Source organism: Pagrus pagrus, assembly GCF_965226575.1.
Source record: "Pagrus pagrus genome assembly, chromosome: 14".
NCBI classification, from domain to species: domain Eukaryota; kingdom Metazoa; phylum Chordata; class Actinopteri; order Spariformes; family Sparidae; genus Pagrus; species Pagrus pagrus.
In genome coordinates, this window is record NC_140198.1 from 4697518 (window position 1) to 4711307 (window position 13790).

The 13790-nt window shown below is 39.8% G+C and overlaps 1 protein-coding gene across 1 annotated transcript; it reads left to right on the top strand.

The window, feature by feature from the left end:
- Positions 1 to 342: 342 nt before the first annotated feature.
- sar1b (secretion associated, Ras related GTPase 1B) lies at positions 343 to 11045 on the top strand. The gene is made up of 7 exons (XM_084373822.1): positions 343 to 504; positions 3451 to 3526; positions 7153 to 7272; positions 7506 to 7571; positions 7794 to 7897; positions 8102 to 8233; positions 9312 to 11045. The coding sequence occupies exons 2-7, from the start codon at positions 3469 to 3471 to the stop codon at positions 9426 to 9428; spliced, it is 597 nt and encodes a 198-aa protein (XP_084229948.1). The 5' UTR covers positions 343 to 504; positions 3451 to 3468; the 3' UTR covers positions 9429 to 11045.
- Positions 11046 to 13790: the final 2745 nt, after the last annotated feature.

The following is a 13790-nucleotide window of genomic DNA, read 5'->3' on the forward strand; positions in this document are numbered from 1 at the left end:
AATACATGCAAATAATGCCACATATATTTGGATCGATCGCCAGAGTAATTGCCATCCACAAAAAGTGACATTTAACAAGATTTTTATTTTTATTTTTAAGATTTTACAGGTTTGACAGCAAATATTATAATCTAACAATCTGTGAGCCATCATTTTGTGGTTCATGGTTTCACGGCTTATATAAAAGTAACAAAGCAACCTTAATAAAATATTGCATTAAAAAAAAAAGATATGGAAATTGTAAAATAAGAACAAAACTTGACCGTGGGTTCGGTTCAGTTCACCTGCCGGAAAGATGACTGTGAAACATAAACAGGAAGCGGCTGGGCAGAGTTTAGGGGAGTTGTTGGACAGCCATTGCAGTTTCGTGGCTGAGCAACAAAACACGAAAAAGGAGAGGAAGACCTGGCATTTCGCAGGCTCTCTATTTTTCGACCGGGAGACCAATTTACATGACTACAAGAGCGAACACAATCGGTAAATTACTCTACACGTAAATAACGGGTAAGTTTTTTGAATCATTTTCCCAACAATGATGCGAAAAGAGTCTTGTGTGACCGTTCGGCATCTCGGCTAGCAAATTGTCCCGGCTCCCGAACGATGCTACGTTAGCATTGCTAACACCAAGTTGGCTAACTCCTTACTATCTAAAAAAAAAAACCTGGAGTTGGATGAAAACTGAAGTTGACCCGCTGTTATATATATTTTAACATTTATATTTTTTTTCTGGAGGGAAAACACTCGCACTATTACGAGTACCTGCTGTTATTAGTGAAGTATTTACTAAGCTAACTGCTGGTTAGCTAACGTAGCCTGTAACCCCTCGATGCAACGTCGCCTTTAGGAGAATATGACACGTAGCTACTGGCTTCCTGCTAGCCAGCCTAGCGTTACTAACTAGCCGGCCTCACCCAAGCTTTTTAGAAATTACACTTGACTTATATTTATGACTTTGATTTGACTTGTTGTTATTCTGATATTTAGACCTTTTGGGGATGTTTTTTTGCCTGCGCCGAACCTGTCGGAGACAAATCATCCATGTAACGTTAGCCGCGAAGGTAAAGGTTAGCTAACTTTGCTGCTACGTTGACAGTGGACTGTTTTTTTGACAGCCGTGTCAAGCCGCATCCGGCGTCTCTCACTTTATAATAGATTCACAATTTCCCGATTAAATCTGCGGATTAAAAACACCTACCTGAAGTTTTATATTATGTAGGAATTAATAGACGGAACCCTCAAGGAAAAATGGGTCCAACTATTACTGATCGTGTGCATTTGAAAACTGAGATGTTTGTATAGTTAACCTATTTTCTAGTCTAACGTATTTGAGTTTTGGGAACTATTTCAAGTTGTTGAAAGACAACTGAGGCATTAGGTTAGAGGATAGGTACAGGAAAAAATGTAAAAATATGTAGCTTGGTGATTTTTGAGTAAGCACACAGCCATAAATAATCCTGTGCTGAAAGAGTTAATTTGAAATAATGGTCATTAACCCATGTGAGAGATTTAACCAATAACAGATGTCTCACTGATGTCGAGTTTAGATCTTAGAGCATTTCTAGCTAAATCCTTCTCGTGATTTTCACTTTGCAAACTAACAGTTTGGGTCACACAGTACATTACTGTCTCTTACATGTGGCCGGTCATGCTTGTTGATGAGTTTGCACTTTTAAACCACGTCAACAACAACCAAAAGTGAAACAGGTTAAGGCTCCTGCTTTCAGTCAGGCTTTGCCATCGCCATGCACAGTTTAGTTTGCTCACGTGTATATATTGGATCTGTATGAGCTTGTATTTTCCCCCGTGGTTGTTGTCAGATATTGTCAAACTGTTTCCCATTCACAGCTGCATCACGCCACACGTGGGAGCGTCGGGACTCTGTAATGCCAGCCCACAACGTCATAGTAGCCAATAGGTTGCAGGCGTGGGAGCATACGGGACTGGAGTGTCACGGCAGCTGACGTGTAGTTCAGCTGTGTTTGCGTGGTCTTGAACCTTGGCTGCCTTATACTTTAGCCCTTGAGTTGTTTGCATGTTACGTAAATGGGGCTAGAGGTCAACATCAGCTTACCTGATGCTGATGCCTCGGCAATAGTCACTGTGTGTGTGTGTGTGTGTGTGTGTGTCAAAGGGATAAGGTTTCTCCTTTTCTCAGATTTTCATAACCGTTTATGAAACATTTGCTCACATGTCACTTGAAAGGAGGATAACGAGAAGCCTGTGTGAACTACAATAACAAATGAACAACACTAGAGTTTATTTTACCCAGAAACAGCAAGCTGTTGCGTGTAGCCACTCAGAACTGTTGATTTCACACAGTTACAGCCGGTCTTATCGCAGATCCTTTTTGTTTTGATTGAAATACAATCTGACTAGTTTATCACGACGAGGCTAAGACTAGGCTTCATTTCCGAGGCCCTTGCCGATGGGTTTTGTTGAACAAAACCCTCATGTTGCCTGTTAAGGAGCTGTCAGATGGTATGTGATCAGTGCTCTGAATCTCCAGTCCTGCTGTCCAAAGACTCCTACTGGGACAAGCTTATCATTGGCTGTAGAGAGCCAATCATTGTTCTTATCCCTAGTTGCCAGTATCTGTTTGATAGGTGCAAGCAGTGCATATGTAGAGACTGAGTGCCTCGGGGTTGTGGTGAGGGCTCCTGATTGGTTCCCATTGATCATACTGTCTCTCTCCTGATACTTCTAACTGGGTCTGTTTGTCTCTTGGTATTTTCCCCCTGGAGGTTTTAGAAATAAATCTGGATGTGTTTTTTCAACGTAAATAACAGTGACTGTTAAAAGACAGTATCCTCATCCATAGATCACAAAGTAACTGCATTTGTTCTGGAAGTTGCCAGTTTGTCTTTATATTTATGCTCTGATCAAGATTTTTAATCTCAAAAATACACATGACGCAATGAGTTAAAACATCCAGCTTTCCTTACTGTCCAGCCTTTTAAAGCATGTGATCTGTGGAGCATCATGAAAACATAAACAACTTGCAGTTTCAGAGATTTTACAAGCGTTCCCTGTCAGCTATTGTGAAAACTGTTTTGCTCTGTTCATGCTGGAGATGAAGGATACTGTGTTAACACGGCTGTCCAAATCCCCTACAAAGTCTCCTCCTCCAAAAGTTTTAATGCTGACATTTATTTATTTCCAAAATGTAGTTAAAACCTCTGTCTGTCGGCAGGAACAGAGGCTCTGTAAGGTGAACTTGTTGATGAGTATTCAGTGGGGAAGTGATGGGTTAAGGCCCAAATGTTATAGAAGACTTGTTTTAGGACATTTTGTCACGTGGTCTCGCTTCAATTTTGCTCATGCGGCGTATGATAATTATGGATGCTAAAGCCAAAGTAACGCTTTTGTTCTTCCCAGCTCTTTTATTTCTCCTCCTGTGTGTAGTCATGTATTCTTACCGCTGATTTTTTTCCTCCATTTCTTGTTTTTCAGGATTCAACAGCTCCGGATATGTCATTCATATTTGATTGGATTTATAGCAGTTTCAGTAGTGCACTACAGTTCTTAGGTGAGTACTGCTGATAACACACACACACACGCTAACACATAATAATCTGGTGTTTAAAGCTTCAACAGATTATTGCGAACAGTTTTTGGCTGCTTTAGTATTTTGAGTTATTTTTATGAATCAAAACAGTGTGGCTGTAGTGTGAAACACAAAGCTATTTTTAAAAGTGTTATGTAACGTGGTGATCGGGGCTGGTAATATGACGGAGGATTTAGTCTGAGTGTAATTTGATTGATTAATGTCTCCGGTGATCACAAGAAAAACTTTAGTTGTTTGAACTACTGGTCCATCCTGCACGTCAGCCCTAAAATGTTCAGCTGGGTTAACAGTCTTCTGCACAATAGTCAGCTTTGTTCTTAGAAATCCATCCCCGTTCTGTTAGTAGTTCATGGAAGAAGCAAAGTTTTTTCTACAAGTGTTGTTTTTCGTGCAAATACAGTTGAGGGGGCACCACCCCTTAAAGTGATAGTTGGGGTCTTTTGATGTGGGGTTGTATGAGATACTTAACCCTGGTCGGTACAATCGGTACTGTTACCTGCAGTAGATGACCGTCAGCTCTCCGCCTCTGTGGAGAAGCGAGTAGTGCGGCAGGAAGCGGGGCAGAGTACTGCTCAAACCATTACCGGCAGCAAGATGTAGTTTAGCCACCTTAAATAAATCCCACCTAAAAAATATGTAGCCGTTTAAGTGTACGCTACGTTTTGAAATGTTTTAGCGCTTTACGTTGCTAAACAGCCTTTTCCTTTGGCGCTTTATTCCACTCGTGCATAGCAACACAGATGTTGTACAGTTGAGGGAATGTAGCAGAGAGCTGACGGTCATCTGCTGCAGGTAATGCACTGACTAGGGATAATTACCTGAAACATCCCCACATCAAAAGACTCAAACTATCCCTTGAACTGCTAATCCACACTCGAGGATTTCATGTAATAAAATGCGAGTTAGCTAAACATCTAGTGTTCATCGGCAGTGGCTCCAACTGACGTTAATGGGCATCCTAGAATAAAACCCTTGTTGGGCAAAACACATTCGGTTATTTCGTAATCAGAGACATTGCAATGCCATTTCACACTGACGACTTTCTAATCATGTTGTAAGAAGTGAATGAATCATGATCATCGCTGACCACCAATCCTTTACATGCTCCTGTTGGCATTAAACAACCTTGATAGCTCCATGGCTGGAGCGCCAACACGAGCTGGCTTATGAGTTTGACTCCCAGTGGGGCCACACATGCTGCTCATGTTCCTGTAAAGTGGTTCTGCTAAAAGCGTCTACCAAATGGCATATGTAATGTTGTCTTGTGCTGGTTGGTGACCTGACCCACAATTAACAACTGAAGTTTTTCTTCCTGCCCATATTAATGAACTAAATTGTTGTAGAAAATAAAATCTAAAGTCGCTTGATTCCTACTGTGTGTTCACAGTAGATGTTTCTGGTGGAGTGGCATGTCTGTGTGGTGGTGATGATCAACTTCGATCGGCATAAGTGACTCCGCTCCTTAATTCAAAACAGCCTGTTTACGATCCACTTTCCATTTTCGGATAAGTGCTATGTCCGATCTGACCAAACCCACAAACTTTTACATTGTTTTTTCAAGTATTAAATCGCAGTTTCTCCATGTAAATAACCGAAACAAGTTCATGCAACCATTTATCTAAAGCGTGGTGGAGTTGGTGTCTTCCAGTGTATGAGAATAAGTTTAATTGCTAGTAACGTGCCCATCAAAAGAGCCGTTTTAATGTGTGAAGTGAGAATTACACAGAGGCAAGTTTCTGTCAGGAGAGACAGTCTTACGGTTAGCCCCTGAAACTCCTCTATCTTTTTGCTACAGGTCTATTTATTGCAGCACCAGCTCACATCTCTGAAGTGTGAACTTCTTCTGTGAAAGCATGCGTATGCATGACAGTTGACTTCGTCTCAACACACAGTTTGTCATGTTTGAAAGGGAGTACATATATCATGTTTTGGTGCAGTCAATTCACAACATAGTTTTCTTTTTCTGTTGTCAGACGTCGAAACTAGTGTAACATTTTTTCACAGCTCATAAATACTGCCTCAACCTGAGGCGATCGGAACAGAAAAATTGCCCAACCATAATGTTACATGAACATGAAGGGAACACAACAAATGTCTCTCAGAAACATTACGTGACTTTTCTCCTTTTAAATGTGATAGGTGTGTCCATATTTAAAAAAAAAAATCTGTTGAAAAGTCTTATGTATCAGCTGCTCCTCTACTCAACATGTACTGTTATAGTTTCTAGGCTAGCCGTGCTCCTGTGAAGCAGTCGCTCCTGTTCTTCCTGTCAGACAGGTATCATAGTGCTGCTCTGAGTAATGGTGACGTCTAGTAGAGCTGACACAGTTAGAAATTTCACAAATCCGCTGGGTATCACTACACTGACTCAGTGGCTAAACACAAAGCCTTGTATTCTTGTCAGGAACGTAAAGGAGTAACCAAAGTTGCACCCTTTCTCCTGTATTCAGTCAGTACACCTAAGAAGAGAAACAACAATAAGTGTAAAACAATGTAGCTTTTTCCATTTTGGAGCAGAAAACACTTCTTTTGATTTGTATTTTTACAGCTTCACACAATAGAAGATGCGAGAATGTGGCTTAACGTGGGCAAGAGTAGTTCCACTTTTTGTTTCACTGATAATGTCGAGCAGAGAGCCACCGGTGCGTGTCTTCATCATGCATCAAAGAAACTATTTATACGTGTGAATTAATTATCCATTGCATGACTGAGAACAAGTCTGAGCTTGGCAATTCGTTTGTCGATTTTCATCTTCATGCTTTGAAGATTGTTTTTTAAGCCATGACAGACCTTCATCCAGGTCCTTTTTAGGGAAGTCTCTCAGCTCGGCAATTTTCTTGGCAGCGTCTTCAGGCCGATATTTTGGACTAACAAGAACAAGCCCCTTTCTAAACGAATTGGGAGAGAGCTTCACCTTCAATGGTCACTGTGACATAAAAACTGCATGTGTAGAATCACCAGTCAAATATAATAAAATAAAAAAAAGTACTTCAAGAGTTTCGTGAATTTGCTCAAAAATAAGGCTTAAAACGCTGTTAGCACAGGTTTTGTTTCCACAACACATGTGCAAGGTTTCGCAACACCAACACGATCTGGCTCAATACAGAGTGCCTCGACGGGACTCAGTCAGCTCATCCCACTCGAGCACTTGAACAAATGCAAGTTTAATGTCGAATATATGAATAACCTCACCTTTCAACAGGATAACACTGTACATTAGTGTGATATCCTCCTCTTCAGTGCTTATTAGGAGTCCGTCCGCAGCCGCATCAAATTGGCTGAAACTGTTGTGAATCTCAACTGTGTGCTGGCGTCAGTGCAACAACATGATTGGCTGATATGTTTCCCGGTTTGGCTGTTATGAAGCAGATGATTGGCTTTGGGGGTAGGGGGCGGGATAAGTGTCACAACGCCATCGCCATCGCTGATGTAACAGACTTCACCAGAGTTCACACGTGGTGACGTTTTCTCACGTGTGAATTGTTCAAAGACAAAGCTTTGTGTAATGTGATGCAGTCTGAATTAAAAAAAGAAAACTGTTGTTGTGTCCAGACTTGCAGTCTGAAATACTTCTGGCTTTGTTTCAGGACTGTACAAGAAATCCGGCAAGTTAGTATTCCTTGGCCTGGACAATGCTGGCAAAACGACGCTACTGCACATGCTCAAAGATGACAGATTGGGACAGCATGTGCCAACTTTACATCCAAGTGAGTTGGTGGTTCTCTCTCAAACACATGCACATTCACACATGCTCACTTATGAGCTGTAAAACAAAAACAACAAAGATAATTATCTTGCCATTTTAAGACAAACAACTGTTTTAGTCTGATTAAGTGATACAAAGGTTTGATTATATATTCACTTAGCTGTTGTCTGCCAGCGATTTTTGAGCTGCCTGACTTTTCAGATTTGTTCCTGATCATTTTCTTTCATCCTCCAGCCTCGGAAGAGCTGACGATTGCTGGCATGACTTTCACCACCTTCGACCTTGGAGGCCACGCACAAGGTATGTTTTTGTTTACTGGTCACAGTCTGTGTCGGTGAAGCTCCAACTAATGCTTTTTTCTCTGCTGATATGATCTGGAAATAAAATGACCGAGACACAAAGCCATTTCTTTTCCCCCCTCTTACAACGAACATACAGTATTGCCGATATGATATTTAACAGAGGTGACACTGAGATCAAACGGGACTGACCTTCATGTTTGTTTTTGTTTGTTTTAAACAGCCCGCAGAGTGTGGAAAAACTACCTCCCTGCCATCAATGGCATCGTCTTCCTTGTGGATTGTGCAGACCTGACCAGGTTGATGGAATCAAAAGCAGAACTTGATGTGAGTACCTGCTAGCTCACCGCGAGATGGTAGAGTCGTGTTTTTGATCTGGCTCTTTACCACTTACATATGTAGCTCAGTCCAATTCAAGTTCATAGAGATATCCCAAAAGTAAATTAGAGTACTCACAGAATCATTCCTGTATGGCACCAGTTGTTTTTCAAATGAAAGTAATGCCTAGTGATATCTCGTCCACTTTCCCAGGCATTAATGACAGATGAGACGATCGGAAACGTGCCTATCCTGATCCTGGGCAACAAGATCGACAGACCAGAGGCCATCAGCGAGGAGAAGCTGAGGGAATTGTTTGGATTGTACGGACAGACAATAGGCAAGGTGAGTAGACGCATTACGTATCTGTCGGGACGGTACGTTCTGCCACTTGTTGGGTATCTGCTCGTAAGGATTTTAAGTCAGTCAGGTATGTAAAGCAAGAAAAAGAAAAGAAAATATCACCTTTAACTGTTGCCCAGACTAGACCAGAGAAAGAATACAGCCTGTCCAATGTGGGAATGTGCACAAAAACGGCATGGGGGACCGTTATTGTTCTGCCTCTGAGCCATCAGCAGAGTTAATAACCAAGCCGAATCTACCTCAAAGCTACCTCGAAGAAGAATAGCAGGACAAAATGTCTGCAAATTGAGAAGACTGTGATGTCTGGGGGCATTTTAACCTCCGAGCAGAGGACAAGATCAACGGGCATATAACAGGGATTGTAAATGATTGTTATTGCCATGTTACGTCATTGTTTAGAAAAGCGCTGTCTGATAGGGAGGTAAAATGTCACACCCAATGCCGACATGCTCTTTTACTTCTTGGATGCAAGAGTTGACATCTGTTTTATACGTTTTGATAACAAGAGTCAATCTGATATTGCCTAGTAGTTAAAGAGGAATTGAATTGCTGGAAACATGGCTCCCGTATAAACTGGGCTGTCGATCTGTTAGAAAGATGTACAAAATGTTAGCATTGGTGCTACAGGAACAATACAATGCCTCTTTCATTCGACAAACTTTCTCTAATGTAGCTTAACAGGATGCTACAGTGTGTTATTGAAAGCATTTTAGGCAAAAAAATAGGCAGTCTAGTTACAGAATCGTGGTTTATAGTTTATCAGCACTGCCTAGTTTAAACAGTTTGGTGAGACCACCCTCACTGAGAGGGAGCAATTGCTCTATACTGTTTGTTTCTGTGGATACGGACGTCGCAACAAAAAATGCAGAGCTCTGGGCGCTGGCAAAATGGTGGGATTGTTGAGTTGCATGTTGCAACATTGTAGTGATACAAGGCTGGTGGAAAATCAGCAAAGTCCCTGATTGAGGCAGAAAAGGTTATTGGTTTCTGTATTAATTTTCTTGGAGGCCATGCGCAAAAAAAAGTGGATTTAGTGTGACTTTGCCTGCTTTTCTCTCAGGGCAACATTCCCATGAAGGAGCTGAACACGAGACCACTGGAGGTGTTCATGTGCAGCGTGTTGAAGAGGCAGGGTTACGGCGAGGGCTTCCGCTGGCTCTCCCAGTACATCGACTAAAGCCGCCGAGCCCCGACACCGACACCACCACCACCACCACCACCACCATCAGGAGGGGGGCGCTAAACCCAACCACTCAAGACGCCCACCGTTGCCACCAGTACCATCATACTCAGCCCCATGTTTGGTTAAACAAGTCTGCCTCCACCTTCAGAGAAACCAGTACAACTTGATCCCAATAGACTTTTATTGGTCGAACATTTGGTTCCGCACTTACAGAATTCATACCTGTAAACACAGAGACACACGCACACACACTCGTTTCCATCTGTCTTTTTCTAAGAGAGTAACATAGCATTGGTACCACAGCAAAGGGTGTTTCAAATTCAAACGGATGATCTTTTCTATATTGTGTCTGTCGTTTGCTCCCCCTCCCTTCCTGCCATCTGTTGAGTGTGATGATAGATGCATTATAACTGTAAATCTGTATATGATTCCATTGGTATATCAACAATCCCTGATGCCTCTTACCCCTCTTCAACTCATTTTTGAGCAATGAGAGAGAGCGCGACATAGTTGTATACATTGCAGTACACTTTTTTAACAGTAAAGACATTCATTCCACATTGTATTTAATCAATGCGTTTTGGTTTGTCTTGGTTTTTTTTTTTTTTTTCTTTACATTTCAGTAAATAAAATGTGTGGCCACGTATACAGCCTTCACTATAGACGCATGGCTGTCTCACCCATTTATTAAAATGGACCAGTGCATTTAACTTAGCGTATCAGAAATTAAATCATTTTCTTCAGGTTACTTGGAAGTTAAAATCTCTCTGTTCCAGACTTCCATCTCGTGGGCACAGTAGCATTGAATGGATCCAAGTAGTCTGCCGGTTCCCCCCCCCTTTTTTTTTTAAAGACTAGCATGGGGTGGTAGTATAGCAGATGGGAGAAGATTTTTAATAGAAAATAATACTGGCTATAACCCAGGCGAGTTTTCACGAAATCATGTAGATAGCACAATGGTCAGGGGGTGCAAATGAAACTATTTAAGTGAATGAAACTTTGAGAAAAAAAATGGGATAAAAACATGCAGTAAGAGATGAAGGGAGGAATGACCAGATGGTTGTAACATCTAGTAATCGTCAATATTCGAAGTCCATCCTATCGATGTATTTTCCAGCGCAGACCTATTTTACAGGGTGAATCTAGTGACCAAGCGTAGATAGCGGAAGCCGCAGTCCCGCAGCGGGAACAGGTAGATTGGCCTCAGACGCCTCTAAGAAAGGGACCATATATATATGAAATGTACATGAACATCGTACATGGATTTTGTATTTATGAGTGGTATCCTTTGATCTATGTGCATTACCAGAAACTATTATGCATGCCTTGTTCTTTTGATTTTTAATGACCAATATTCCAGAGAGGAGGGGAAAAGATGCCAAAATTTACAATGAGAGCTGATTGTCATTTTGTTTTGTTGTTTTTTTAACGGAAACAATGGAATTGCGCTTAATACACATTTTTTTTTTCTGTCCCCGTCCCTTTGTGTCTCTTTCATTCCCTCATGACTACGTGACGAGCTGTTCCAACCAGGGTGGGACTCTCGCTGTTGTTTGCATCATAAAAAAAATGTAATAAATGTTTTCAATGAATAACAGGCTTTAACATTGATCCACAATGCAGACTGATTTTTCTTTTTGGTCGATTTCCTTTGTTCATATTAGGTAGTAAATATTCAGTTCCTTTGGTGAGGCTTCATATTAAGGTCCTTAATAGGTGATAAGACCCTTTATAAGATGCTTATTAACATTAAGTCTATATAAATGTTAACAATAGCATCATGAACACAGTTATTGTTGGATGATAAGACACTTTTAACAGAGATTTTAAGAAACTTAACAGTTAACACATGCTTAAAAATATTAATAAAAGCCTTATAAATTTCTTAAAATTGTTTGAAATACTTTTGAGTTTAACTAACTTGCCTATTATGTCAGTAAAACATTCAAAAAGCTTTTCGTTGCTTTATTAAGATTAATATGTACTTAATTATGCATTTATTAGTAGTTAACGCTTTTTGTAGCTAAAGTGAGAACAATGCCTTATCAAGGTTAATAAATCCTTTATTATGCAACTAAGCGTCTTATTACCTATTAACTAAGACTTATTAAAAATGACCTTAATATAAAGTGTTACTGTTAACCACTTAAGTTAAAGTACCACTACAACAATATAATATGACACTATCTACTACACTACTAATGATTTCAGCCAGAAGTATTAAAACTAAAAATGCCCCTGTGATATATATTATTACTATTCAACATACAACATTGGATTATTAATATTGATGCATCAAGCTTCTCTAACTGTTGCAGCTGTTCAAGTTGGAGCTAACATGATTTTTGTTGGATTATAAAACATTTATAAGCACTTATAAGAAACTTAACAGTTTATATATGTTAATGCAAGCCTTGTAAGTTTCTTATAATTGTTTATAATAGCGTTATAAACACGTTTAAGTTTAATTAATTTACCTATTATGTCATTGTTTTTTGCTTTATTAAAATGAATACAAACTTAAAGCAACATTATGTAGAAATCTGAATTTTACAGAGGAGCTGAGTGGCTGTGACAGACACACCACACTGTACCATCAGAATGATTTTGAAACTGTTATTTTCAGGTTTTAAAAAAAGTTACATAATGTTGCTTTAAGTAAAAGTACAGAAGTATGAACAAAATGTATTAAAAGTAAAAATACCCCAGTGACATGTATATTATTGTACCTTGTACGTTAGATTGTTGATATTGATTCATCCAACTGTTGTATCTGGTCAAGACAGAGATACTTTGAACTACTTTACATTATGGTAGTGAAGTGCAGCGGTTTCCAACGGAGGAGCTGAGGGTCAAAAAATAAATCACATGAGTTATGAGATGATAAATAGTGTGGGAAGAAAAAAAAAAAAGGATCTGCATCACAACTATTTACTGATGTTTGGGTTCTTCATTAATCCTGTTTTTTTGTTGTGGAATAGTAGAGTTTGTCCACTTTACTTTAGTTAGACCATTTGACAAATTGGGACAGGAAATCCTTTGAGTTGGTACAAGTAACATCTGAAAAGTGACAAGAGGCAACAAGTTATACACAGCTTTTTTTGTAAGAGGTCACAAGCCAAAAATGTTGGAAAGCAATGAGTTACTCTTCAATGATGTGTTGTATTTTGTATTTTATATTAATGTATCATTTTAATCAGAAAAGTAACATCAGATGTCAAATAAGACAATATTTCCTGTCAAATATAGTGTAGTAGTAAAAAAATTATAAATTAGTATAAGTACCTGAAAAGTCTACACAAGTACGATCCTCGAGTAAATGTACTTAGTTACTTTCCACAACTGGGTGAGATGACTATATTTGTTTATATCTGACATTGGTAAATCTACATAAAGACAGCTTGTAAATGGGGCAGGATGACGCAGCAGCATGTGCAGACAGTTAACTGGAGGTTATGTAAAAAGCATATTGGCACCATATAAATTAGCCTCAATACAATCACTGTACTATCAGGCCACTGGGTGGTGCACATGACATGGAAAAGTGTATTTTTAGGCGTGCTGCACAAATTGCTGAGAAGATCAAATCTGTCACAGGTGTACCGCTGACTGAAAGGATCATAGCATTTTGTTTTTTATCTCAGCTGTTAATCTTAAGCGCCTCGCACGTGTTGTATTTAGATTAAGTTCCAGACAGACAATCACAGAAAAATGCAGTACAAACAGTAATACAGCTGATATGTCAGGTGGTGTCACTGTTTTTCTCTTTAGATTTCCTTTTCCAGTGACAAAACCTGTGCAAGCAATAATATTGTACAGCCACTCTACGTACTTGAATGTTGGAGGGTACCTGAATGCATCACGTGGAGCACCAGCTGACTTGTGTCAAACTCTGCTGTAACATGAAATCTGCACTGGACTGTCACTGCAAGCTGATTTTCACACAGACAAAACAGCTGAAAGTTAGGAAATCACTTTCTGAAATGTATATTTTTATACATATATTATCAGTAATATGTATGTTACTCTGAAATAGTTTGTAAAAAGCAGAACACTGTATTTTTAGGTCACATGCAGTAATACTAACAAAGCCTTTAAAGCTCCTTTCGTTCACACCAGATTATCTCATCAGCGAGGGTTTTTTTTATGAGACTGTGAGCTTGAACAAAAACCTTGCTTAGTTTCGCTCTATTGTTGGATGCCTGTGAGATCATGATTATGTTATTTGATCAACAACTGAGCCAAGATAACCTAATATTGCTGTCAGACTACACCAAGTACATCAAGAAGGACTCTCCTGCTGCATTTATTAGTTTTCGCCTCTCAGAAAGCGGGAAAAACTGTAAAATTCTCCCA

What these genes read in the sequence shown, in the direction of transcription:
- sar1b (XM_084373822.1), top strand. Translation starts at nt 3,469, where the DNA reads ATGTCATTCATATTTGATTGGATTTATAGCAGTTTCAGTAGTGCACTA. An exon ending in TGTGCCAACTTTACATCCAA is followed by an intron (nt 7,273 to 7,505) that starts GTGAGTTGGTGG and finishes TTCATCCTCCAG; the next exon opens with CCTCGGAAGAGCTGACGATT. An exon ending in AATCAAAAGCAGAACTTGAT is followed by an intron (nt 7,898 to 8,101) that starts GTGAGTACCTGC and finishes CCACTTTCCCAG; the next exon opens with GCATTAATGACAGATGAGAC.